The sequence below is a fragment of the Pelobates fuscus genome, chromosome 8 (assembly GCF_036172605.1).
Source record: "Pelobates fuscus isolate aPelFus1 chromosome 8, aPelFus1.pri, whole genome shotgun sequence".
Taxonomy (NCBI): Eukaryota; Metazoa; Chordata; class Amphibia; order Anura; family Pelobatidae; genus Pelobates; species Pelobates fuscus.
Genome location: NC_086324.1, coordinates 115,323,580 through 115,350,424, shown reverse-complemented (window position 1 = coordinate 115,350,424; position 26,845 = coordinate 115,323,580). Strand labels below are relative to the sequence as shown.

At 41.0% G+C, this 26,845-nt stretch overlaps 1 protein-coding gene across 1 annotated transcript in view; it reads left to right on the top strand.

Annotated features, from left to right (window-relative positions):
• The window catches only part of GTF3C1 (general transcription factor IIIC subunit 1), a 135,111-nt gene extending 110,148 nt beyond the window's left edge, over positions 1 to 24,963 (top strand). Inside the window, exons 17-18 of the mRNA XM_063430237.1 lie at positions 21,428 to 21,525; positions 24,861 to 24,963. Of these exons, the coding sequence (XP_063286307.1) occupies positions 21,428 to 21,525; positions 24,861 to 24,963 (201 nt within the window). The remainder of the gene's footprint in view (positions 1 to 21,427; positions 21,526 to 24,860) is intronic.
• Positions 24,964 to 26,845: the final 1,882 nt, after the last annotated feature.

Genomic DNA, 26,845 nt, shown 5'->3' with positions numbered 1-26,845 from the left:
GAAACAGAACGGCAACGTTGACGGGTTATCCAGACAAACTGCATTAGAAAAGTAGTCCGTGAGCACCCCTGACATCCCCAAGCCAATATGTTAAGATCATGCTGTGTATTATTGCCTGTGGTTAAGGGGGAGTACTCTTACCTGCCCTGTACCTATCCCCAAGTTTCCGATCTTATCTGTACCCCCTTCTATACTCTTCGAACACCGACCACCCCTAGCTCGTTAACTTCAAAGGAACAATCAGTTCAAGTGCTTTCCCTGTGTGGCCACCATTCGTATAACCGAACACACGTGCTCTAATGAATGGTGGCCATTTTTTCTCCCGAACACACGCAGCGGTACATGGTCGACGTGTGTCTGGAACGGCTTTGCGATCTCTCACTCTCCGGAGAAACTTGTACCGCTGTTGGTCCCTATCCCAGACGAGTTAGGAGAATGACGTTCGGGAGATGGGAACTACCGACCAGGGGGAGTATTCGCTCCCTAAAAGCCAGGGGGGAGCGTTCATCGGTGTTCACACAGGAACCCCCGAAAAAAGACCGCCCGCTTCCCCTTTTCTTGTCGAACTATTTTTCGATAATGCCTCTGGGCCGGATGGTCAAAACTTTACCTGAATTGCAATTCCGTTCTGCCGAAGGGATCTGAGCACAGAGACTCCAAGCTGAGGGTTTGTGCATAAAAAGTTGAGTTGACTCAGAACTGTTCGTCGTCCAATTACTGGGGGAATGGGCTATAATCACTGAACAGTGCTTTCTTTTAGCTCGAGAGATCTTAAAAGGAGATATTCGGTCTCCGCATTGCAGCTCCACTACAGGTGGTCCTCATTCTGCAAACTATTTGTTTGTTTTACAACGACTCGCACAATCGACCAGCTCTCTCGAGGGATGGTAAGTGAGAGCCGTCGTGGGGATTAGAGGGATTCCACGAACATAGACTAACCGATCAATTTGTTCTACGTCCGGGTCGTAAGAACGGAACCCGGTTGGTATGTGAGGAGTACCGGTGCATTGATGCAGAAGCCACCAGAGGAAATGTGATGCCTCCTCCATGACCTGATGGGTGGAGAAAAGGTAAGCCGTGCTAAGGGAGCCTTGGTGTTGGAAAAAATTAAATTACAAATGCCATCTGTGGCATTGTGCTGTGATTTAAAACTGCACATTTTAGAGTGACCTTTTATTGTTGCCACCAGTGCAATAATCATGCTGTCTTATCAGCATCTTGATATGCCACACATGTGAGGTGGATGGATTATCTCGGCAAAGGAGAAGTGCTCACTAACACAGATTTAGACAGATTTGAGAATAATATTTGAGAGAAATAGACCTTTTGTATACATAGAAAGAGTCTTAGATCTTTGAGTTCAGCTCATGAAAATCGGGGGCAAACATAAAAGTGTTGCGTTTATAATTTTGTTCAGTGTATATATTCGGTTTAAGGAAAACAACATTCAGACGCGAATGCGGGTACAAATGAAGGAATACTGTGAAACACAAAGTAGTACGTCTAGGAAGTGATGCTAGCTCTAACACCTGTGAAGTATCCCCTACACCTACACCTTAAATATTATATAACACAAAAATATAGGTGGAGCAAGTAATGGCAAATAAAGATATACTTCCTTCTCTTCTTACGGTGTCACTGTAAAGATAGAGAGGTACACAATAGTGCAGATATCTTAATGCATAGTTTGACAAATCAATATGACTGAAACACGCTCACAAAGATAGAGCCATATACTGGACCTGGCTCTGTGTGGAACTCCTTAGGATCTCTTTTGGGTGATCCAAACCCCTTTGCTAGTGCTCTGGAAATGTGAAGATATTTCTTCCCAAGGATAGGCAGCAGAGCTAAAATAATTTCAAAATCAATTTATTGCATAAAACACTGGATAAAATATTAAGGAATAAAAAGTCTACTAGTGTCCAAATGTGTGCCAACACATGTTTTGCCGAAATGTGGCTTCCTCAGTTGGCGTGGATAACGTCGTTATGTCCTTAAGTTCCTTAACCCCTTAAGGACCAATCTTCTGGAATAAAAGGGAATCATGACATGTCAGACATGTTATGTGTCCTTAAGGGGTTAAATAACTGTTTCCCTATCGATTTTCGCTGTCTTTTTAGATGGAACGCGTCCTGCGGTTCACCTTCTACTTCCGGGTTCTCCGCCTCATGTCCAGTCATGTATACTGGGTCCAATCACATGTGTATTGAGGTCGGCATAGGTGGAATGCATATTGTTTCATTTGATTGTAAATAAATATTACAATCTTAAAAAGGAACTTGGGTGGAACGTGTATACAATTAATTGACATTTCAACGATTTCCAAATGCATACATACATAAACTTCTTCATAATAGCATAAATCAAATAGCCTTAACTTAAATTATGTTAATGAGTGTCTTAAAGTTATAGATACATTTAATTTCTTCTTCTCCTATTTTTTTTTTGGTAAAATCCCCTCCCCTCCAATCTTTCTGTATCAATTTAATAGCGCAGAAGATGATGTTATTGGGGTCACTGTTATGGTGTGTTTTGAAATAGTCAGAAACACTGTGTTTCTATATACCTTTTTTAATGTTCCTTATATGTTCCGATATTCTAATATGCAAACATCTGGTGGTTCTTCCTACATAAATGAGGTCACAAGGGCATTTTAAAATATAAATAACATTTTTTGAAAAGCAGGTCAGTTGATCTTTAATATAAAACACTTTATCGTTTGATCTTTATCACTTTATCGTTTGAAAAGTGATCTTTATGCTTAGTTTGAAAACAGTTTTTTACTAAAATTTGTTTAACATTTTTGCAACCTCTATATACTATTTTGGGTTCGGGGGGTAGTATCTGTTTTAAAATGGGGTCCTCTTGTAAAATTGGCCAATATTTCTTGATTTATCTTTTTTTTTTTTTTTTTCATTATTTCCACTATGATTGCATATAAAATGGATAGTGCTGCTATTCTTATTTACATTTTTTTCTCTTTGGTTTATCCCCTTTGTGACATATAAGGTAATTTCTTTTTATCTTTTTAGTATTCACCAAACTTGTAGATATTTATTTCTCATCATAACCTCTTTGTAAGAATTGCTGTTTGATTATCTCCAGTTGTAGTAAATAGTCTGTATCTTGCGTGCAATTTCTTCTGAGCCTTAAAAATTCACTCTTTGGAGCATTTTTCAGCCATGGGGTATAATGACAACTTTTTTTCTCAATATAACTGTTTGCGTCTACCTCTTTAAAATGATTTCTAGTATGGATTTAATTTCCAAATCTGAAAAAAATATATAATTAGTGCTATATGTGGGAGTTAAAACAATCCCCCATTTGTTATTATTTAAAAATTCTAAAAACAACTTAAGACTTTCTTCTCCATCTTTCCATACAAAAAATATATCGTCAATATACCGGTGATAGGACACCAAGTTTGCAACATAAGTGCTGGGGAATATAATCTGTTCCTCCCAGTAGGCCATAAATAGATTTGCATAGCTAGGTGCGAACTTGGTGCCCATCGTCGTACGTGTTGTTTGCATAAAAGAAATTCATCTTTAAACCCAAAAAAATTGTTCGTTAGAATTAATAAAATGCCTTCCAATAAAAAATTAATTTGTGTATCAATATTTGTTGTTTTTATATCCAAAAATCCTGGTGTTCTATTATTTGCCGAAAGTGCATACAAATAAGAACAGCCCCCCCCCCCCCCCGGAAAGACCTATTATCTCAGGGATAGATTCTGTCTCCTCATCACGAGTTTATGAGTACATAGATCGCCTTTTACAACCGATAGTTGAAAAAAACCCTCTTATTTGAAGGACACCATTCATATGCTTCGAATTTTGGAAGAAATAGAATGGCAAGACCATTAACGCCTAGTTACTTGTGACATCGGGTCTTTATAAAGTATCATACCCCACCAATTAGGGATGGAAGCAGTAAAACATATTTTTTTATACAAATCAGGTTTTATTGATACACAAATTATTTTTTTATTGGAAGGCATTTTATTAATTCTAACCAACAATCTTTTTTGGTTTAAAGATTAATTTTTTGTGCAAACGCACCAAATTTGCACCCAGCTATGCAAATCTATTTATGGCCTACTGGGAGGAACAAATTATATTCCCCAGCACTTATGTTGTGAACTTGGTGTTCTATCGCCAGTACATTGACAATATATATTTTTGTATGGAAAGATGGAGAAGAAAGTCTTAAGTTGTTTTAAGAATTTTTAAATAATAACAAATGGGGGACATATAACACTAATTATATTTTTTAGATTTGGAAATTTTTATCACAGATTTGAGAATCCATACTAGAAGTCATTTTAAAGAGGTAGACGCAAACAGTTATATTGAGAAAAAAAGTTGTCATTATGCCCCATGGCTGAAAAACGCTCCAAAGAGCCAATTTTTAAGGCACAGAAGAAATTGCACGCAAGATACAGACTATTTACTAAAAATGGAGATAATCAAACAGCAATTCTTACAAAGAGGTTATGATGAGAGAACGATCTACAAGTTTGGAGAATACTAAAAAGATAAAAAGAAATTACCTTATATGTCACAAAGGGGATAAACTGAAGAGAAAAAATTTAAATAAGAATAACAGCACTATCTCTTTTATATGCAATCATAGTGGAAAAAATTGAAAAATAAAAAAGATAATCAAGAAATATTGGCCAAGTTTACAAGAGTACCCCATTTTAAAACTGATACTACACCCTCAAACCCAAAATGGTATTATTTATTTATTTATTTATTTATTATTGCCATTTATATAGCGCCAACAGATTCCGTAGCGCTTTACAATATTATGAGAGGGGGATTTAAATATAAATAGGACAATTACAAATAAACTTACAGGAACAATAGGTTGAAGAGGACCCTGCTCAAACGAGCTTACATTCTATAGGAGGTGGGGTGTAAAACACATTAGGACAGGAATTTACAATCAAATAAGGTGGGCTGCCCTTTAGGAGAGGGCAAGAGACAGGTATGTGAGGTAAGGGTTAGTCTTGGAGGCCATAAGCTTTCCTAAAGAGATGGGTTTTAAGGCACTTCTTAAAAGATGCAAGACTAGGGGAGAGTCTGATGGCGGTAGGCAGGCTATTCCATAGGAAGGGAGCCGCCCGCGAGAAGTCCTGCAAGCGCGAGTTGGCCGTACGAGTGCGGACAACGGACAGGAGGTGGTCACGGGCAGAACGGAGAGACCGAGAAGGGACATACCTATGGATCTGTGAGGAGATATAAGAGGGGCTAGAGTTGTTCAGTGCTTTATAGGTGTGAGTTAGTACCTTGAATTGACTCCTATAGCATACAGGAAGCCAATGTAAGGACTGGCAGAGGGGTGAGGTGTGAGAGGAACGACTAGAGAGGAAAATCAATCTAGCAGCAGCATTCATTACGGACTGTAAGGGTGCAGTACGGCTATTGGGGAGACCAATCAGGAGAGGGTTACAATAATCCATGCGGGAAATTACTAGAGCATGGACAAGCTCCTTGGTAGTATCTGGTGCAAGAAAGGGGCGGATGCGGGCTATGTTTTTAAGATGGAATCTACAGGATTTGGCAACATGCTGGATGTGAGGCTCAAAGGTGAGACCAGAGTCAAGTATGACGCCAAGACAGCGCGCTTGCAAGGATGGACTGATGTTGGTACCACAAACTTGGAGGGAGAGCGAAAGAGGAGGATCAGTATTAGGAGGAGGAAAGACAAGGAGCTCAGTTTTTGAGAGATTGAGTTTCAGAAAGCGGGAGGACATCCAGTCAGAGATGGAAGAAAGGCAAGCAGTGACACGTTGCAGGACGGCAGGGGAGAGGTCCGGGGAGGAGAGATATAGCTGGGTGTCATCAGCGTACAGGTGGTAGTGAAATCCAAAAGAGGTAATAAGTTTGCCAAGAGAGGCAGTATAAAGAGAAAATAGAAGGGGACCAAGGACGGAGCCTTGGGGAACTCCAACCGAGACAGGGCAAGGGGAGGAGGTATCATTAGAAAAGGAGACACTGAATGAGCGTTGGGAGAGATAGGAGGAAAACCACGAGAGGACAGAGTCACAGAGACCAAGCGATTGAAGAGTTTGAAGAAGGAGAGCATGATCAACGGTGTCAAAGGCCGCTGAGAGGTCAAGAAGAATTAGTATGGAGTAGTGGCCTTTGGATTTAGCTGCGATTAGGTCGTTAGTAACTTTGATAAGGGCAGTCTCTGTAGAGTGGAGAGGGCGGAAGCCAGATTGAAGAGGGTCAAGGAGAGAGTTGGAATTGAGGAAATGAGACACACGGGTAAAGACAAGTCTTTCCAGAAGCTTTGAGGAAAAAGGGAGCAGGGATATGGGACGGTAGTTAGAGGGGGTGGATGGGTCGAGGGATGGTTTTTTTAGTATAGGTACTACAGTGGCATGTTTAAGGTCAGCAGGGACGATGCCAGAGGAGAGCGAGCAGTTGAAGATGTGTGTTAGAGAAGGCACGAGACAAGTGGAGAGAGATCTAATAAGGTGAGATGGGACAGGATCGAGCGGGCAAGTGGTGGGGCGAGAGGAGCAAAGAAGAGCAGCCACCTCTTGGTCAGTAGCTGGGGAGAATGTCTGAAGGGTAGGAAAGGCATGATCTATGTGTGATTGAGAAACAGAAAGGCAAGGAGGGGAGAATTCTTTCCTTAGCTGTTCAATCTTGTCAGTGAAGTAACATGCGAAGTTATCAGCAGTAAGGTTAGTTTTGGGGGTGGCCACAGCAGGGCGAAGAAGAGAATTAAAGGTGTGAAAGAGACGCCTGGGGTTGCGGGAACATGAACTAATGAGAGTGGAAAAATAGGACTGTTTGGCAAGGGCAAGGGCTGCACTGTATGAACACAATATGAATCTATAATGGAGAAAGTCTGATTGTGTACGAGACTTCCTCCAGGAGCGTTCAGCACAACGGGAGCATCTTTGCAGGTAGCGCGTTGATTTAGTATGCCATGGTTGGGGGCGGGTCCTCCTCGAGGTGCTTGTTTGGAGTGGCGCTGCAGTGTTCAAGGCAGATGTAAGAGTAGAGTTATATATGGAGATGGCCTGTGAAGGACAGGAGAGGGAAGGGATGGACAGCAGTTGTGAATCAATGTCAGCTGACAACTGTTGGAGATCAAGAGAATTAAGGTCCCTCCTGAGTTGAGGGAGGTTAGGCTGAGGTTTTTGGGTGAGGGGGTATGTGAGAGCAAATGATAAGAGGTGGTGATCAGAGAGTGGATATGGAGTGTTGCAGATATTAGATACTGTACATGCATAAGTGAAGATTAGGTCAAGGGTATTGCCAGCTACATGGGTGGGAGAATCTGCCCACTGCGATAGCCCGAGGGAGGAAGTCATGGAAAGTAGTTTGGTGGCTGCAGAGGTCAAAGGTGGGTTTATAGGAATATTGAAGTCCCCGAGAATTAGGGATGGAATGTTAGAAGAGAGGAAATAGGGCAGCCAGGCAGCAAAGTGGTCAAGGAAGAGAAGAGGGGAACCAGGGGGGCGGTAAATAACAGCAATGTTAGCAGAGAAGGGTTTGAAAAGGCGAATTGAGTGTATTTCAAATGATGGGAAAGAGAGAGAAGGGGGGGTGGGAAGAGGTTTAAAAGAGCAGTGAGGGGAGAGGAGAAACCCAACACCACCACCTTTACATTCAGAGTTTCTTGGGTTGTGGGTAAGTTGGAGACCACCGAAGGACAAAGATGCAGGGGTGGCAGTGTCAGAGGGGGAGAGCCAGGTTTCTGTTATGGCTAGTAAATCTATAGAACGAGAGATGAAGAAGTCATGGACAGCAGTGGATTTAGTTATATTGCAAACAGAGCGTGCGTTCCAGAGGGCAGTATTGAAGGAGGATTTAGAGGAACATGAGATGGGTATGAGATTAGTGTGGATCCTTGGGTTGGTATGTGCTGAGTTTGTTGCGAGGGGGCCGGGGTTAGGAGAGACATCACCAGCAGCTAGGAGCAGAAGGATAGAAAGGAAGTGAAGGTGGGAGTAGGATTTGAAAGTTTTGTAGGAGGGTATGTATGTAGAGGATTTGGGAGGAGTTGGTGGAGATAGGCTGGAAAGGTATGTGTAGAGTGCATGGGATGAATAGAGAGGGGAGGGGAGTAAGGTGGAAGTAATAATTATGGTGTTGCTAGGGACAGGTGAGTGAAAGGATAGTGATATTTTAGTGATGAGAGAAGTTAGTGTTAAAGTGAAAAATAGAAGGGAGAACATTAGAAAAAGTGTATTATATAGATATGGAGATCATATATACAAACACACAAATATCAATGAGTGATTAAACCAATGTAAGGATGCAGTGTGTTAAATAAATTCAGGTGAGGAGAGGTTTAGTGATTTGATTGGTGTGTTAAGGAAACCAGCTGATGTGCACTATCTATAAGTAAGTTGTTGACCATGGGGTGGGTGGGCAATCTTCCAGAGATGATACCGCTGCTCTGAAGATTCAGCAGGACTTGGTTGCTTGGGAGTGCTGGGTGTTAATGCTGTTTTAAGGGGCCTAGTCTCTGCTCTGAAGATTCAGCAGGACTTGGTTGCTTGGGAGTGCTGGGTGTTAATGCTGTTTTAAGGGGCCCAGTCTCTGCTCTGAAGATTCAGCAGGACTTGGTTGCTTGGGAGTGCTGGGTGTTAATGCTGTTTTAAGGGGCCCAGTCTCTGCTCTGAAGATTCAGCAGGACTTGGTTGCTTGGGAGTGCTGGGTGTTAATGCTGTTTTAAGGGGCCCAGTCTCTGCTCTGAAGATTCAGCAGGACTTGGTTGCTTGGGAGTGCTGGGTGTTAATGCTGTTTTAAGGGGCCCAGTCTCTGCTCTGAAGATTCAGCAGGACTTGGTTGCTTGGGAGTGCTGGGTGTTAATGCTGTTTTAAGGGGCCCAGTCTCTGCTCTGAAGATTCAGCAGGACTTGGTTGCTTGGGAGTGCTGGGTGTTAATGCTGTTTTAAGGGGCCCAGTCTCTGCTCTGAAGATTCAGCAGGACTTGGTTGCTTGGGAGTGCTGGGTGTTAATGCTGTTTTAAGGGGCCCAGTCTCTGCTCTGAAGATTCAGCAGGACTTGGTTGCTTGGGAGTGCTGGGTGTTAATGCTGTTTTAAAGGGGCCCAGTCTCTGCTCTGAAGATTCAGCAGGACTTGGTTGCTTGGGAGTGCTGGGTGTTAATGCTGTTTTAAGGGGCCCAGTCTCTGCTCTGAAGATTCAGCAGGACTTGGTTGCTTGGGAGTGCTGGGTATATAGAGGTTGCAAAAATGTTAAACAAATTGTAGCATAAAGCAGTTTTAAAACTAAGCATAAAGATCACTTTTTAAATAAGAGTAAAGGTTTCTATGGATGCAGCTCTTGTTTAGCTTGCAGAGAAACATGTCAGGAAAAAAAAAGACACACATTATATTTTAATTATCAAAACTATAAAGTGTTTTATATTAAAGATCAACTGACCTGCTTTTCAAAAAAATGTATTTATATTTTAAAATGCCCTTGTGACCTCATATATGTAGGAAGAACACCAAATGTTTGCATATTAGAATATCGGAACATATAAGGAACATTAAAAAAGGGATAAAAACACAGTGTTTCTGACCATTTCAAAACACACCATAACAGTAACCCCAAGAACATCATCTTCTGCGTTACTAACCCCTTAATGGCACAACTTCTGAAATAAAAAGGAATCATGGCACGTGTCCTTAAGGGGTGAAATTGATACAGAAAGATTGGAGGGGAGGGGATTTTAACAACAACAAAAAAAAAAAAATAGAAGAAGAAATTATGTATCTATAACTTTAAGACACTCATCCCTCACGGTCTAAATCAAGATTTCGAGTTATGCCATTTTTTAGTATACATTTTTTTTTAAATTAAATTAAACTTACTTAAAGGAACACTATAGTCACGTAAATTACTTCAGCTAAATAAAGCAGTTTTAGTGTATAGCTCATTCCCCTGCAATTTCCCTGCTCAATTCACTGTCATAGGAGTTAAATCACTTTGTTTCTGTTTATGCAGCCATAGCCACACCTCCCCTGGCTATGATTGACAGAGCCTGCATGAAAAAAACTTTCAAACAGATGTAATTTATCTTAAATAATTGTATCTCAATCTCTAAATTGAACTTTAATCACATACAGGAGGCTCTTGCAGGGTCTAGCAAGCTATTAACATAGCAGGGGATAAGAAAATCTTAATTAAACAGAACTTGCAATAAAGAAAGCCTAACTAGGGTTCATAAACAAAGGGATTTAACTCCTAAATGGAAGAGGATTGAGCAGTGAGGCTGCAGGGGAATGTTCTATACACCAAAACTGCTTCATTAAGCTAAAGTTGTTCAGGTGACTATAGTGTCCCTTTAATACCACGTGAATTTACATTTTTGTATTTTTGTATATTTTTTTTTTTTAACTTTGATCCTTTTAATTTATTTTTCTCCTTGCTGTTTTGATTTATTTTAATGTTTTTTAACTTTTTTCCCCTTTTCTTAGATATATTTTTTTCTTTGCTGGATTTATTTAACCCCTTAAGGACACATGACGTGTGACATGTCATGATTCCCTTTTATTCCAGAAGTTTGGTCCTTAAGGGGTTAATCTTTGTCCTTTTTTTTTTCTTCTATATTTTCGCCTTGCTGGTTTTATTTAAAAGTTTTTCCTCCTTTTTTCATTTTTTCCCCCTCTCTTGTTGTTTATATTCCCCTCCTTGTGGGTGCTGCTGCTGAGCTAATTAGGGGGAGTGACACTTAATTTCCACCTGTGTGGGATTTGTATTGCCAATATAAACCCACTACGGACTCATAGAGCTTTCTCACTGGAGTTTGCTTGAAAGTAGGCTATTTAAAGTAGTCTCTTTTAAGTAGGAGTTAAAACAGGAGTTGAAACTACAAAGGAGTTTAAACCAAGAGGGTAAATAGTGTTTTAGCTCACTTGTGTTTTTTGTAACTGGGGATGAGTGCTAGCAAGATTAACTCAGTGCACATCATGCCGCATGTATGCATGCCTGGATGATTCTGTCCAGGGTCCATACCTCTGTGGTGGGTGTGACCGAGCGGCATTTCTGGAAGCTCAGATTAGAGATCTGGAGAGGCAAATTGTAACACTGAGGGAGATTGACAATCTTGAGAGGAGTCTGCTGCTCACTGAGCAGAGTTTAGTGGGGACAGGTAGTGGAGAGGGAGGAGATCAGACAGATGGGGAAGAGGCACGTAGCTGGGTGACAGTGAGGCAAGGAAGTGGGGGGGGAGGGAGGAGAAAAGGTTTAGCTAGTCCTTATCTCATGCAGCCTAACAGATTTGCCCGTTTGAGTGAAGATGTTGGGAGCATCGGGTGCTCAGGTCCGGCATGTTGCCGACAGAGTGGAGGGGTTATTTGGAGGGGCTGGAGATGACACCAATGACAAAGTCAGAGGAAAATGGAAGGTCCTAAAGAATGAGTTCAGGGAACTAGGAAGTAAGCTAAAGAAAAGGACCTCCAAGGTAATATTTTCAGAAATATTACCTGTGCCGGACGCTACAGCAGAAAGGCAGCGGGAGATTAGAGAGGTCAATGCGTGGCTAAAGTCTGGCTAAAGTGCAAGAAAGAGGGTTTTGGGTTTCTAGAGCACTGGGCCGATGATGCGCTTGGGTACAACCTGTATAGTCGTGATGGATTGCACCTAATCAGAAGACGATCTGCCGTGCTGAGAAGGTTGGAGGAGATTTAAAACTAGTAGTAGGGGATGGAGATAGGATGGAAAGATGATGGGCTTTAGCTCAGAACAAAGGGGGTGGAGATGGGGGGGAGGGGAAAGAACAGAGGAGGTATGTAATATTGATAATTCACAAAAAGTACAAAATACTCATGATAATATTATCCTCTGTCATTTAGGAGTTAAATATCTTTGTTTATGAACCCTAGTCGCACCTCCCTGCATGTGACTTGCACAGCCTTCCATAAACACTTCCTGTAAAGAGAGCCCTATTTAGGCTTTCTTTATTGCAAGTTCTGTTTAATTAAGATTTTCTTATCCCCTGCTATGTTAATAGGTTGCAAGAGCCTCCTGTATGTGATAAAAGTTCAATTTAGAGATTGAGATACAATTATTTAACCCCTTAACGCTGTTACGGCATTCTATGCCATCCAGGCTTTAAAGGGCTTTAACCCCTTAAGGACACATGACATGTCATGATTCCCTTTTATTCCAGAAGTTTGATCCTTAAGGGGGTAAAGCCGTTGCGGCGGCATAGAACGCTGTAACGGCTTTGAGCCCCTGGAGGTGAGATTTACTTACCTCCGCCGCAATCCTCTTCTGGAGGGCAGCCCGCCCCCGGGGTCCATGTGATCACTCTCAAAGAGTGATCACATGGCCCCCTATAGCTGGCTGTGGATCTGCCAGCAGGGGGACTGTCTAAAATGCCAGACAGTCCCCCTGCCGGTGGGAAATAGACTAAGTGGCTACTAAGAAAGACTGGACATACCCCACTTGCAATACTTTGGGTTGTCTACTTTTGCAAATGGTATGCCATCATGGGGGTAATTCTCATTCCTGGGCTACCATACGCTCTCGAAGGCAACATAACCAATCTGGCAAATTTCAATGTAAAAAAAAATGACAACAGTGATCAATTGGCAGGGATTACATTTTACTGTCATCTGATTATTATTATTTTAACCCCTGAGGGTTAATTCTTTTTTTTTTAACCCTCAGGGGTTAAATTTATTGAATTAATTAATTTAAATGTTTTATAATTATATATTTTGCTAGTTGGGGTGGGTGGGAGTTATGGGAAAATAGGGAATTTACGGTTAGTGCTGCTTACTGCTAGATAGGGGTTAACGGTAAAAAAAAAGATTAGAAAAATGTTAAATCTGTAAAAAAAAAAAGTTTTAAGAAAGTTTGGGAAAGTTTAAAAAAAAATAAGCAAAACAAAAGTTTAAAAACTAGTTTTAAAAAGTTTAAAAAAGTAAATAAATACATTAAAAAATGCTAATTACCACTACACCTGGAACAAACGAGAGAAAAAATGATCCCACGCTTAGGTTCAAAATATGCTTTTGAATTACCCCAGGGTGTATTCTTTAATAAATAGTATGTGTTTGGGGGGAAGTTTCAATAACCAACCATCTAAACTACTCCAAATTGGAACATGGACACAGCGTAAAACTTCAAAGTGAGAAAAAAAACTGAATGGCTGTGTCTCAAATGTGCCCCTTTAACATCCACATATACCTTGCAAACGTACGTACGGGGGTATTGCTGTACTCAGATGACATAGCTGAGCAACATATGAAGTATTATACAGTCGTAGTACACATAAGGTTTGCTAAACATACTGTGCAAACTCACTTTGTGTGTCAAAAAGGCAGAAAAAACGCTTATTACCACTACACCTGGTACAAGCTAGCGGAAAAATTATCCCACGCTAAAGTTCAAAATATGCCTTTTGAAATACCCTGGGATGTCTTCTTTAAGAAATGGTATGGCTTTATGGTGTATTTTGATTATATAGCCTGGTAAAATACTCCAAAATGGGACATGGGCACAGCGCAAAAATTTTAAGTTTGAAAAAAACTGGAATGGCTTTGTCCCAAATGTGCCCCTCCAATGTCCACATATACCTGGCAAAGGTACATACGGGGGTATTGCTGTACTCAGCCGACAAAGCTGAGCAACATATGAAGTATTATACAGTCGTAGTACACATAAGGTTTGCAAAATATACTGTGCAAACTCACTTTGTGTGTCAAAAAGGCAGAAAAAATGCTTATTACCACTACACTTGGTACAAGCTAGCGGAAAAATTATCCCATGCTAAGGTTCAAAATATGCCTTTTGAAATACCCTGGGATGTGTTCTTTAAGAAATGGTATGCCTTTATGGCGTAGTTGTAATATGTAGCGTGCTCAAGTGCTCCAAAGTGGAACACGGACTCATCAAAACACTCCATGAAAATTCACACTTAAAAACGTAAACTTGTCATGTCTCTTTTACAGCACTGTAACTTCACAAAATATTGCCAAAGACATTCATTGGGGATGTCTTTTTACTCAGAAGACTTGGCTGAGCATAATTTGGGGGTTTGAACTTAGTGGCACATATGAAATATACAAAATGCCCAGCAAAAATGTAATCCATATGTAAAAAATGCCCAAAATAATTTTTTACCACATACTTTGGCATATATTGGTGAAAAAATGGGGGCATGTTAAGGCACAATATGCACCATATGAGATACCCTGGAGTGTCTACTTTTACAAATGGTAGGCCTTTGTGGGGGGGTTTTGAACAGTCAAACTGTTATAATACTCCAAATAGAGGCATAGGCTCATTAAATCTGTCTCTCAAAATTCTACTGTGAATACTGAAAAGGACAGGTCTCAAATATGGCACTGTAGCTTCACGAAATAGTGCCAAAGACCTACAAAGGGGGTGTCATTTTACTCGGCAGATGTAACTGAACACAAAATAAAACTTTGTACAGGAATACCACACACCAACTTTACAAAATACACATGAGAAGTTCTTTGTTATAAGTTTGTGTGCCAAAAACAAAAAAAACAAAACAATTTTACTCCAATATTTAGCAGAGGTTGGCGGTGAAATGACTACGTAGAAAGTGTCAAAACAACCTTAGGTAAATAGCCTGTGATGTCTACTTTATATAAATATATACTTTTGTGTGGCAATTTTGTTGTCTTTTATGGCTATTAAGCTTACAAGACAAACATATCAAATTCTAAAATCGCTCCACATTAAAAGTTTATTTTACTCCTTGTGCTTTGTGACCTGTAACTACCAAAAAAAACTGAAAATCCCAGACACATTATATATTCTGTAAATCAGAACAACTAAATGAATTTATTTTGAATTACTTTCTTTAACCTGCACTAATTATGCACACATTATTATTGCAAAAACTGTAAAAAAATAATTTGTTTTTGCATTTTTCTGTATTTTTTTGATAAATAAGCATATATATATATATATATATATATATATATATATATATATATATATATACCGTATATACTCGAGTATAAGCCGAACCGAATATAAGCCGAGGCCCCTAATTTTACCCCAAAAAACTGGGAAAACTTATTGACTCGAGTATAAGACTAGGGTGGAAAATGCAGCAGCTACTGGTAAATTTCTAAATAAAATTAGATCCTAAAAAAGTTATATTAACTGAATATTTATTTACAGTGTGTGTATATAATGAATGCAGTGTGAGTGTGTATGAATGCTGTGTGTGTATGCAGTGTGTGTATGCAGTGTGTATATAATGAATGGAGTGCAGTGTGTGTATAATGAATGCAGTGCAGTGTGTGTATGAGTGCAGTGTGTATGCAGTGTGTGAGTGCAGTGTGTATATAATGAATGCAGTGCAGTGTGAGTGCAGTGTGTGTATGAATGCAGTGTGTATATATGAGTGCAGTGTGTGTGTGTATGAGTGCAGTGTGTATATAATGAATGCAGTGCAGTGTGTATGTATGAGTGCAGTGTGTATGTATGAGTGCAGTGTGTATGTATGAGTGCAGTGTGTATGTATGAGTGCAGTGTGTATGTATGAATGCAGTGTGTATGCAGTGTGTGTATGAATGCAGTGTGTGTATATAATGAATGCAGTGTGTGTGAGTGCAGTGTGTGTGTCTGAGTGCAGAGCATTGGTGGGGGTGGGCATTTTATTAATTATTATTATTTAATTATTATTATTGTAATATATATTTTTTTAATGTTATTATTTTTTTTAATGTTGTTATTATTTTTTTATTTTATTATTTTTTTAATTTATTTTTTCGTCCCCCCTCCCTGCTTGTTAGCTGGCCAGGGAGGGGGGCTCTCACTCCCTGGTGGTCCAGTGGATGGGCTGTAGGAGGGGGGCTGTCAGGAAGCTGTAACTTACCTTCACCGCAGCTCCTGTCAGCTCCCTTCTCTCTCCTCCGTCCGTGCAGCTCCCAGGTCAGCTTCCTCTGCAACTCCCGCGGCCGCGCGGAGCGTTGCCACGGTAACCCGTGGCAATGCTCTGACCCCGTGGCTCTCGCGAGAGTTGCAGAGGAAGCTGACCTGGGAGCTGCACGGACGGAGGAGAGAGAAGGGAGCTGACAGGAGCTGCGGTGAAGGTAAGTTACAGCTTCCTGACAGCCCCCGGTCCTTGTCTGTATTATGGCAATGTAAATTGCCATAATACAGACAACTGACTCGAGTATAAGACGAGTGAGTGTTTTTCAGCACAAAAAATGTGCTGAAAAACTCGTCTTATACTCGAGTATATACGGTATATATATATATATATATATATATATATGTATGTATGTATGTTACATCAAATTAAAGCCCTTTCTGTCCTTTAAAAAACAGTATATAATATGTGTCGGTGCAATAAACGAGAGAGATGCAATTTGCAGTTGAACGCAAAGAGCAAGACAATGCAAAAATTGCTTGTGTCATTAAAGGACCACTCTAGTGCCAGGAAAGCATACTCGTTTTCCTGGCACTAGAGTGCCCTGAGGGTGCCCCCACCCTCAGGGACCCACTCCCGCCCGGCTCTGGAAAGGGGAAAGGGGTAAAAACTTACCTTTTTCCAGCGCTGGGCGGGGAGCTCTCCTCCTCCTCTCCGCCTCCGTTCCTCCCCGTCGGCTGAATGCGCACGCGCGGCAAGAGCTGCGCGCGCATTCAGCCGGTCACATAGGAAAGCATTCATAATGCTTTCCTATGGACGCTTGCGTGCTCTCACTGTGATTTTCACAGTGAGAATCACGCAAGCGCCTCTAGCGGCTGTCAGTGAGACAGCCACTAGAGAATTAGGGGGAAGGCTTAACTAATTGATAAACATAGCAGTTTCTCTGAAACTGCTATGTTTATAAAACAATTAGTTAACCCTAGCTGGACCTGGCACCCAGACCACTTCATTAAGCTGAAGTGGTCTGGGTGCCTAGAGTGGTCCTTTAAGCGTAAGACAAGCTTCTGAAGCTGTGTCCTTAAGGGGTTAATAAGAATCAAAATTGTAATCATCCCTCTTAAAATATATATGCACTTTATCAATAAGAAATTCACTATCCACTTCTCTTAATACTCTTAGTGGTCCCACATTCTTTATTCTTATATATATAAAGGGATTATGAACATTGACACCATGTCACTTTAAGAAATGTATATTTTGTTTTACTATGAATAATTTCTGTCTCTATTCCTTCTGTATATGTTAATAGGTTTTTAAAAAACGACCATATCCCTTTTTAAATTTAACAATCACTTATAAGAACTATTCTGTCTCTTTAAGATATTTAAACCCTCTTTTCAGATGTTTCTAAATTATGAAAATTGAATATAATAATTTCTATATAACAGATTTTTTCAACATAATTTAAGTTGTTAAGACTATTTGATTTATGCTATTATGAAGAAGTTTATGTATGTATGCAATTGGAAATCGTTGACATGTCAATAATTGTATACACGTTCCACCCAAGTTCCTTTTTTTTTTTTTCAATTCTTTATTTTTGTCGTGCGGGAGGTTACAGACATTTCAACAGACGCCACAACAGCGTATCTCAGGATTCACATAGATTAGACAGTGGCGTGATAATTCGCACAGTTTTCATATTTTTTAAGCTTAGCTATACATTTAAATCTAACAGAGTGGGTTTTAGCTACAATAACTAGCATAATAATAGCACTTTGTCATTACGGTAGCATTTATAGCAGGGTAACGTAGAGGCAAAATAAAAAATGAGCAGGTATTCAAACATTAAGGGTTTAACTGCTATGATACGCGTGAAGCATAGCATCTCATGGTTCCATCCACTGCGCAACATGGAACTCACGATTACTGTAGGTAAGTCCTGTTTGTTCATCCAACGCCTGAAGCGTGGAGGGCATTGCTGGCGTGATGGCCATCATGCAGGCCTTCGGCGATATCTTGCTGCCGGAACTCTCTCTCGCTGGACCTCCCTGGGCCGGTTGTTGTAGCTCGGTTGCGAAGTGTTTCGGACCCATGAGGGCCGCAGGGCTCGGTGTTTCTGAGGCAGGAGTCGGCTCCGGAAAGCCTCTTCATGAGGTGTAGCCTCACAGCCGCTCTTGTTGCAGCGTTGGTCAGGGAGAGGTGCTTTGTGCTGCGTCGGTAGCTGGATTCGAGGTCAGGCGCTCTAGTAGTATGAGTCGCTTGCGTTAAGGTCCCTTTGTTTCTTGTGTGCGGGCGGGAGAGTGTATTTCTCAAGGCCCTCTGGTATCTGCTTTGCCTGACGGCCATCTTTGATGCTCGGGGTACCTGCTTATAATATTTGCGTCTCGCCGCTGGTCTTAGAGAGATCCTAAGGAGTTCCACACCAGAGCCAGGTCCAGTATATGACTCTATCTTTGTGAGCGTGTTTCAGTCATATTGATTTGTCAAACTATGCATTAAGATATCTGCATTATTGTGTACCTCTCTCTCTTTACAGTGATACAGTAAGAAGAGAGGGAAGTATATGTTTATTTGCCATTACTTCCTCCACCTATATATTTTTTGTGTGTTATAAATGAAAGAACAAACTTAAAGAGCATGCATCATCTAGAAGAATGCCAGAGGAAGTAATTAAGACCCCGGGAACCCTGACCGTATCCCACTTTGAGACCCGCCCCCAGCAGAATATTTATTCAGACATGGAATGCTTGAAGCAAACGGGAGAGCATGGACATCCAAGGCTAGTACCCAACGTTCCTCCAGGCTGTAACCCTTCCAAGATACTGTAACACAGAATGGGAGTCAACCAGAGACTACTTCAAATTCGTACTGAGCTTCCCCAGAGACGAGGCACAGGAGCGAGATACGTAGTGTATATCTGTTGCAAATCAATGGCAAGAGGAGGGAAGTATAAAAAGAAGTTGGGATTCTGAGATTTATGTACACGTTTAGAATGTATGAAACTGGATTGATATGCCTAAAAACCTTTATAATGCCCAATAAATTGAGGGGCAAATTCCATGGAGGGAACACAGAGACTTATGTATTTGGTGGAAAACCAAACACATTCTCCAGACTGGTACATCGGAATCACTCTCTGATGAAGATCATCTTGCTTGTTATGGGACTTGGCTGTTCTGTTCAGGGAGTCATTTAGTTTCCCCCACTTGGCAAGGTTCATATCCAAAGCTAGTATTCCCTTGTCAGAGAACACACCAGGGAGGACACTAGGTTGGACACCATAGTCAACAAGAATGGGATTTTGTCCAGTAGACACATCAGAAGCAGAATTCCTAGCAAATTTGGCCCAGACCAATTATCCTGATGAAGCGAGGAGAAACAGCGCACATATTGATCCATTGCTTGGTTAACTCGTTCTGTTCTCTGGAATAGAGTAAGGCTTTGACGGAAATATTTTGGATTTTTTTTGTAGGGAAACCAGAAAAGTTAACCTTGCTGACATGGCAGTAGGGGACATAGTTATCACACCCAAGGCCTTAAAGGGAATCTCCAGTGCCAGGAAAACAATCAGTTTTCCTGGCACTGGAGGGTCCCTCTCCCTCCCACCCCCCAATCCCCAGTTACTGAAGGGGTTAAAACCCCTTCAGTCACTTACCTGAGGCAGCGACGATGACCCTCGTTGCTGTCTCCTCCTCCGCGCCGCTCCTCCTCTGCATTGCGTCGGCCGGTGGGCGAGAATGATCCCGTCCACCGGCCGAGGAGACCTAATGCGCATGCGCGGCAATGCCGCGCATGCGCATTAGCGTTCCCCATAGGAAAGCATTGAAAAATAATTTCAATGCTTTCCTATGGGGAAATGAGCAACCCTGGAGGTCCTCACACAACGTGAGGACGTCCAGCGACGCTCTAGCACAGATAATCTAGAGCAGAAAGTTCCCTCTAGTGGCTGTCTAGTAGACAGCCACTAGAGGTGGAGTTAACCCTGCAAGGTAATTATTGCAGTTTATAAAAAACTGCAATAATTACACTTGCAGGGTTAGGAGTAGTGGGAGTTGGCACCCAGACCACTCCAATGGGCAGAAGTGGTCTGGGTGCCTGGAGTGTCCCTTTAACCCCTTAAGGACCAAACTTCTGGAATAAAAGGGAATCATGACATGTCACACATGTCATGTGTCCTTAAGGGGTTAAGCCTAAGGCATTATTTTCTTAGATGTCCCTTTTGTCCACTATGGAGGCATAAGCCTTCTCTCCTCCTGTATGTTTCATCTGCTTCAGACAGCTTAGTCACGCCTAACTGCATCGATTCAATAGGAGGGAGTTCAGTAGCTGGTCATTTGAGAGTAGCTGGTCTGTGAGAATGCATTTCCTTCAGATGGTTATGTATGTATATACAATAATAAATTATATTATCAAGATCCATTGGCAAGTCCCTGACAGCTCGTTTGTCTAGAATGTTATCAGAAAAGCCCTCTTGAAAAGCAGACAGGAAAGAGTTATTATTCCAACCAACATCAAAGGCTAAAGTCCTGAACTCTAAAGCATAGACAGAAGCTGTATACAAACCCTGTTCTATTCTCATAAGAGCCTTCCCTGCAGAACTATCTCTGCCTGTAAAATCAAAGGTTCTCATGAATGCAAATTAGCACTCTAAATAAATGTAAACCATGGGGATTTTAGATTTCCCAGATAGGATTAGCCAAAGAAATTGCTTTGTTAGTCAGTTTATGAAGAACCCTTTTGTTTAGTCTCCATGGAGTAAGAATGAGGGTTCAATTCAAAAGAAACATCGGCATAGTTGATAAAACCACGCCAGATATAGTATCCCCATTATACCTTTGAGTGTTAGTCATATGAACAGGAGACATTAAAGGATTAGGCAAAGGAGCAGGAAAAGCAGTAGGAGGAACCACAGCTGCCATTTTGTTGTCAGGCTGTAAATGAGCAATACAGGCTAATATGGTTTGCAGGGCCTTAGCGAATTGATCCATGTGATGATCAAAGTTGTCCATCTTAGCAACACAAACAGCCACATGTTTTGTAAATTCTGTAGGATCCATAATGGCCCTGTACCAGTCCTTAGAATGGCTGGGCAAATGGAGAACAGAGTCAGAGTAATAGCCCATGGAAAATATTTTTTTACATTCATGTGTTTTGGCTCAAATTTGTATATTGTGTTCTATGGGGAAGTTGGTCCAATTGTCTTAAGTATAACCTTTGGAAGATATACATGGCATTGTATATAAACCCACAACTGTCAAGACAACATTATTACTATGAAGGTCAAATGCGTACTTTAAGCAGCCCACTGTTAGTGGTTATGGTGCCAGGAATGCCCTAGCATGGAACAACGGTATATATTCAGACTGGTTATATTACTTACCTGGGTTCATAATGGGGCTAAAGCAAAAAATCCTATTTGACTTTACTATACCAGATTTGTTAAACTTTTCAGGTCATTCTGTGGCTGTGTTGTGTGTTATAGTTAGTCTGTAACTTTAGTTACTGTTGACTTTTCCAATAGTTTAGTTATTCTAATTATTGGTGAGCAATTAGTTTTTTTTTTTGTTTTTTTCAGGTTGAAAATCTTGAAGTTTTCCTGAACCATCCAATTAAAAAGCACACTTTGATCAGATATTTACCTAGATCCATCCGGCAGCAGCTGTTATACAAAAGGTCTGACTTGAGTCTTTTTCCTCGCTTAAAGGGTTACTATAATCTATAGTACCTATAGTATCTATAAACCTTTCCGACATAAAAATAATGAAGCACTTCCAATTTTGCAATAACCTAGGAAAAAAAATCCTTCTTGACCTTTGAATCCTTCCATGAACGACTCCTTAACCTATCTGACACATCTTGCCAGCGATGCTCCTCCTCATCCAAAATGGAATTGTCTGCGCTCTACTCATCCAACATGTCTAAAGCGAATGGGGCTAGGCGTCTTCCTCTTCTGAGGATTGTACCAGAGAAGGTAGCCCAGCTACCATCAAATGTTTTGCGCATTCAGCTGGCGCCTTCCCTTTTAATCTAGGAGGTAAATGTGAGGTGTCCTTTTCGTGGCTTTTGGCCATGGGTGGGAAGTCTCTGGTGGAAGCTCCCTAGCCAATTGTGTATTTGTCTATTGGAGGAGCAAGAACCAAGGTTTGGGTAGAAACCTCGGGAGGAGGTTATGCCGCCAAAATCTTAGAGAGGGCCTTCCACAGAAGCTGCCACTGCAGCATTAATCATGGACTGGAAGTCCTTTTCTCTTTTTTTTGGTGGTGGTGGTGGTGGTGGTGAGTCACTGTAGGTGGTGCATAGAATGTCCTGTGCTGTAATCACAGGTCCTAAGTGAAGACAGCAATACGAGCACGGCGCTGTCTGCTGCGGCACAAGGCAAAGCAAATACAGGGAGTAATATCCAGAGGCCTAATGGCAAACTAAAGCAAACAAATAGAGGGAGTAATATCCAGAGGCCTAATGGGAAACTAAAGCAAGCAAATACAGGGAGTAAAATCCAGAGGCCTAATGGCAAATTAACCCCTTAAGGACACATGACATGTGTGACACGTCATGATTCCATTTTATTCCAGAAGTTTGGTCCTTAAGGGGTTAAAGCAAGAAAATACAGGGAGTAATGTCCTGAGGCCTAATGGCAAACTAATGTAACCCTTTTTTGCCCTGCTCCTGGCAACAAGCCGTAGTTTGCAGCAGTTACACCTTCTTTTGTCGCTGACAGGGATCCTGGGCCTCTGCTATACTTGGGAGATCGGGACATCTTGTTCTGACACAGTGCCTCCACTCCGTGCAACTTCTATTTATGGGGAACCCACCCCACTGAGTAAATGAGTACCCTCCACTTAATAATACCTCAGAGACATGAAATAAATACAGACATGGAAATACACACTGTATTGTGGTTAAAGAAATACGCATATAACAGCAGAAATAACAATCCAGTTCCTGGCTAATGTTAAATGATGATACATTCCCTGATGTAGGAATGATACAGTCACAAGAATCTTCAGCAGCAGGAATGCAGACAATAAAATTCCCTTAATAACGTCAATAACTACATCTGAACAGTTCAACTCATAGGTACCTGCAGGTAAATTATGTGCACAACGTTGGGGCCCTTAGGTGTAGGTAACACTACCCAGATACAGTTATAAGGGAGAATCCTGAAGCAATCTCTGGAGACGGTACCTTTGAATGACTTCTGTAACTCATATCTCCAGAAAGATCCAGCCAAATGTAGGACAGCAGCAGAACAGCAATGGCAATCTTTTCTCTTCCTTCTGCTGACAGGATGCAAAAGCTCATTCACACTACTGCAGAAAGTTCCCTAATCTGCAGGGAGTTGAACATAAAATAAGTCTTCTAATTCTCCTAGCAGGGCAGTAGACCGTGCCAACTTATTGTAGTAGCAGTGCACTAGCCTTCCCCTATTTTGATTTCCACTGTCCCAGCAGGAATAGATTATTGAAACCGGTAGGAACACACTTTCTTTTATGCAGATTCACTAGCCCAGGGGTCCTCAAACTTTTTAAACAGGTGGCCAGTTCACTGTCCCTCATACACTGTTTGAACTAATTCCTATACATACTGAAACAGACAAATAGACATAAACAGACACTTACTAACCTACATACAGACATAAACACGCATATGGTCATACATACACACGCACGCATATACACACAGACAGAAATACATACTGACACAGATAGATAGATACATACATACATACTGAAATACACACACACACCCATACATACAAACATACAGACATACATACATACTGACATACATACACACCGACATACATACATACACACACACAGCTAATTTTTCTTACTTTGTTTGCAGGAAGGTGGCTGTGGCTGATGGGAGTTGGTGTGGCTCTTCCCTACTTGCGGCCTGTCTCTCTTCCTACCCGTGCTGAGGGAGCTGGGAGTAAGTGACCAGCCGTCACTTCCTCCCAGCACTACTTTGAGGCTGCAATTTTTTTTAAAGGGGCCCGGTCGCGCTATTGCACAGCCGTAGCACTGACCGGGTCACTGAAGATATAGGGCACATTGGGTGGCCCTAAATGCTTGGGCCGGGTTCAGGACCCTGGCGGGCAGTAGTTTGGTAGTTTGAGGACCCCTGCTCTAGCCCTTCCTCCTCACATGACAGGGGAAAGGGCAAAGTTCAAGATCTCAAACTTAAAGCAAAACCTCAAAATATAGCAGTCTGTTACACTAAAGCAAGAAAATACAGGGAGTAATATTCTGAGGCCCAATAGCAAACTACAGGGAGTAATATCCCAAGGCCTAATGACAACCTAAAGCAACAAAATACCGTACACTGAAAATACAGGGAGTAATATCCTGGGGCCCAATGGCAAACTAAACCAAAAAAATGCAGGGGAAATACAGGGAGTAAAACCCAGAAGCCCAATAGTAAACTAAAGGTACAGAAACCTGACAGGGCTAGGCAAAACAGTGGGGATGACCGCTGGAAGGGCAGCATAGAGTATAGGAAACCTTAGGAAACACCATGAAAGAGAGATCTGTGTAAATAGAAGTACACATAAATCATACAGAAAACAGAAGGAGCAAATACTTTGACCTGTGCACAGTAGGAGCAGCAAAGAAAGAGGGGACGTTTGGACTGTGCTGTGAGGGCCTTATATAGAGAATATTACTTTGTTTTCATTGGTTGATTCTATAATTGATCTATGTTGCTGGCGTTTTAAGTAAAGAGAGTTATGCAAAATATGACTCCTGTTATGTGGTTAAATGGCTATTTCATCTTTATTATGTTTATTGTAATTATCAATTATAATACCCACAAAGCAGATACACTGGGTATTTTAACCGCAGGCTAATCAGTACATATTTTCATCGGTTTTCAAGAGTTTGTTTTATTGTGGCATTAATGGGTGTCTGTCGTTCTTTCAGCTAGTATGTTTTGATTTTTAAAACTGATCACTAATATGCTTTCATAGTGCTTAATTATTTTACTCACTTGATTATTTCTTTCAGGAGATATGTCTTTTCAGTGTTCCAGGGTCTGCAAAAATTAAGTTACATGGGACTTTTGCAATTTGGTCCAACAGAAAAATTTCAAGAAAAAGATCAGGTATGATTTGACGTTGGCTGATAATACTTTTGATTTATTTCCCAGTTTCAGTACACTTATTTAAGTGAGTTTTATTGCTCATATAAAACCTTTCCTAAACCAAGAATACACAAGGGAAAAATAATTGAAATTACTCTAGATCGGTGGACTTAGGTTACGCATGCAAGTAATTAACCAATAGAGTTAAAGTAAATTTATTTATGTTGTAAAGAAACTAGAACATTACTAAGGATATGCAAATGTGCTTCCTGGAGGTTGTGTTTATCACCAAAAAATTATTGGGAAACTCCCATTGTGTGTAGCTTGTTAAAAGCTATGGGTTATCTTAACATCAAAGGTTTAAATTACAGTTTAAATTTCACAATGCTGAATTTCATACAGTGCTTATATTTCGGTTGAGTTTTTGTTAAGGTTGTAGTAAACAACAATATCAAATAGCCAAGCTGTGACTTTAACTAAGCAGGTAAATGTTTCTAAATCTCTATATCCAAACTAAAATATATATATGTGTGTGTATATATGTATGTGTGTGTGTATATTTCAATTCCCTACAATTCAATTAAGAAATAGACACCTTCTGTGTTTAGCTAAAGTGGAATTATTTTGTTATATAATTATTTTCAAATAAGAATATATTTTCTATTGTAGCTTGTTATCCGTTATTAAATCTCAATCCTAGATATGCAGGGCAAAGAGTTTCATTCCTTCTTGAATTGTACTTTTTTGGTCTCTGAGGTAGTTTAAGGAAACACTCTGCCAAAAAAATATTTTTATATAAATCACTGTTTAGCAGATATAACCCCAATGAAAACATGCATGCCTTTAACCCCTTCCCGACCGCTGACATATCCGGTACATCCAACAAGAAACGGTCCTTAAGGACTGCGGACATACCTGATACATCCTGGGGTAATTAGAGCTCTGGAAGCGGTCATGATTGCTTCCAGCAGCTCTAATTGTATTACAGCGATGCATCGCTGTAATACCCCCCTCACTGCCAAATATATTTTATTTGGTGCATATTGTTTTTTGGGAAATATTGGCACGTAACACGACAACACAATATTCGTATATTACAGGTTGAACGAGGTAGGATTAGCAAAGTTCAGAGCTGGACTAGACTCGTTCCGCACCCCAGATCGACAAGCCATGGCAGAAGTAGTTCTGCAGTAACAAAGCAACACACGCTTTACCCAACGCAAGCCCACCACATCCCAGATTATGGTCCTAAAAATACTGTCTTTGAACGTTAAAGGCCTCAACTATCCGAATAAGCGGAGATTGGCTTTTAAGGAGGCTAAACAGGCCCAAGCCCAGGTTGTGTTTCTGCAAGAAACTCATTTTGCAAAAATAGGTAGACCGACATTCCACTCCCCCGCATTCCCAGTAAGCTTTCACTCCTGTTTCTTCAAAAAAAAAAAGAGGGGAGTCTCTATTCTCATAGGCAGAGATGTTGCCTTCTCGCTAATATCTAAACATGTTGACAGCAATGGTAGGTTCCTAATACTGCAATGCCATCTCAATAATACCCCTTACACCCTGGTGAACTTATATGGCCCACACTCGGACCAACCCGGTTTTCTAGATCGGATCTTTCAAAAGCTGGACAAATGGGGGCTGGGCGAGGTGATCATAGGGGGGGACACAAACCTTATTCTAGACCAAAACTTAGACACGTCTACCACCCAGACAGTAGCAAACTCTACTCTCCAGCACCGACACCAAATTACTAAGCAATTGAACCAAACTTTATTGGCATATGGATACGCCGATCCATGGAGGGTTACCCACCCATTAGAACGAGACTATTCCTTTCACTCAGGGGCACACAACTCGTACTCCCGGATAGACTGTTTTCTGATCCATGGGTCTCTCATTACTAAAGTGG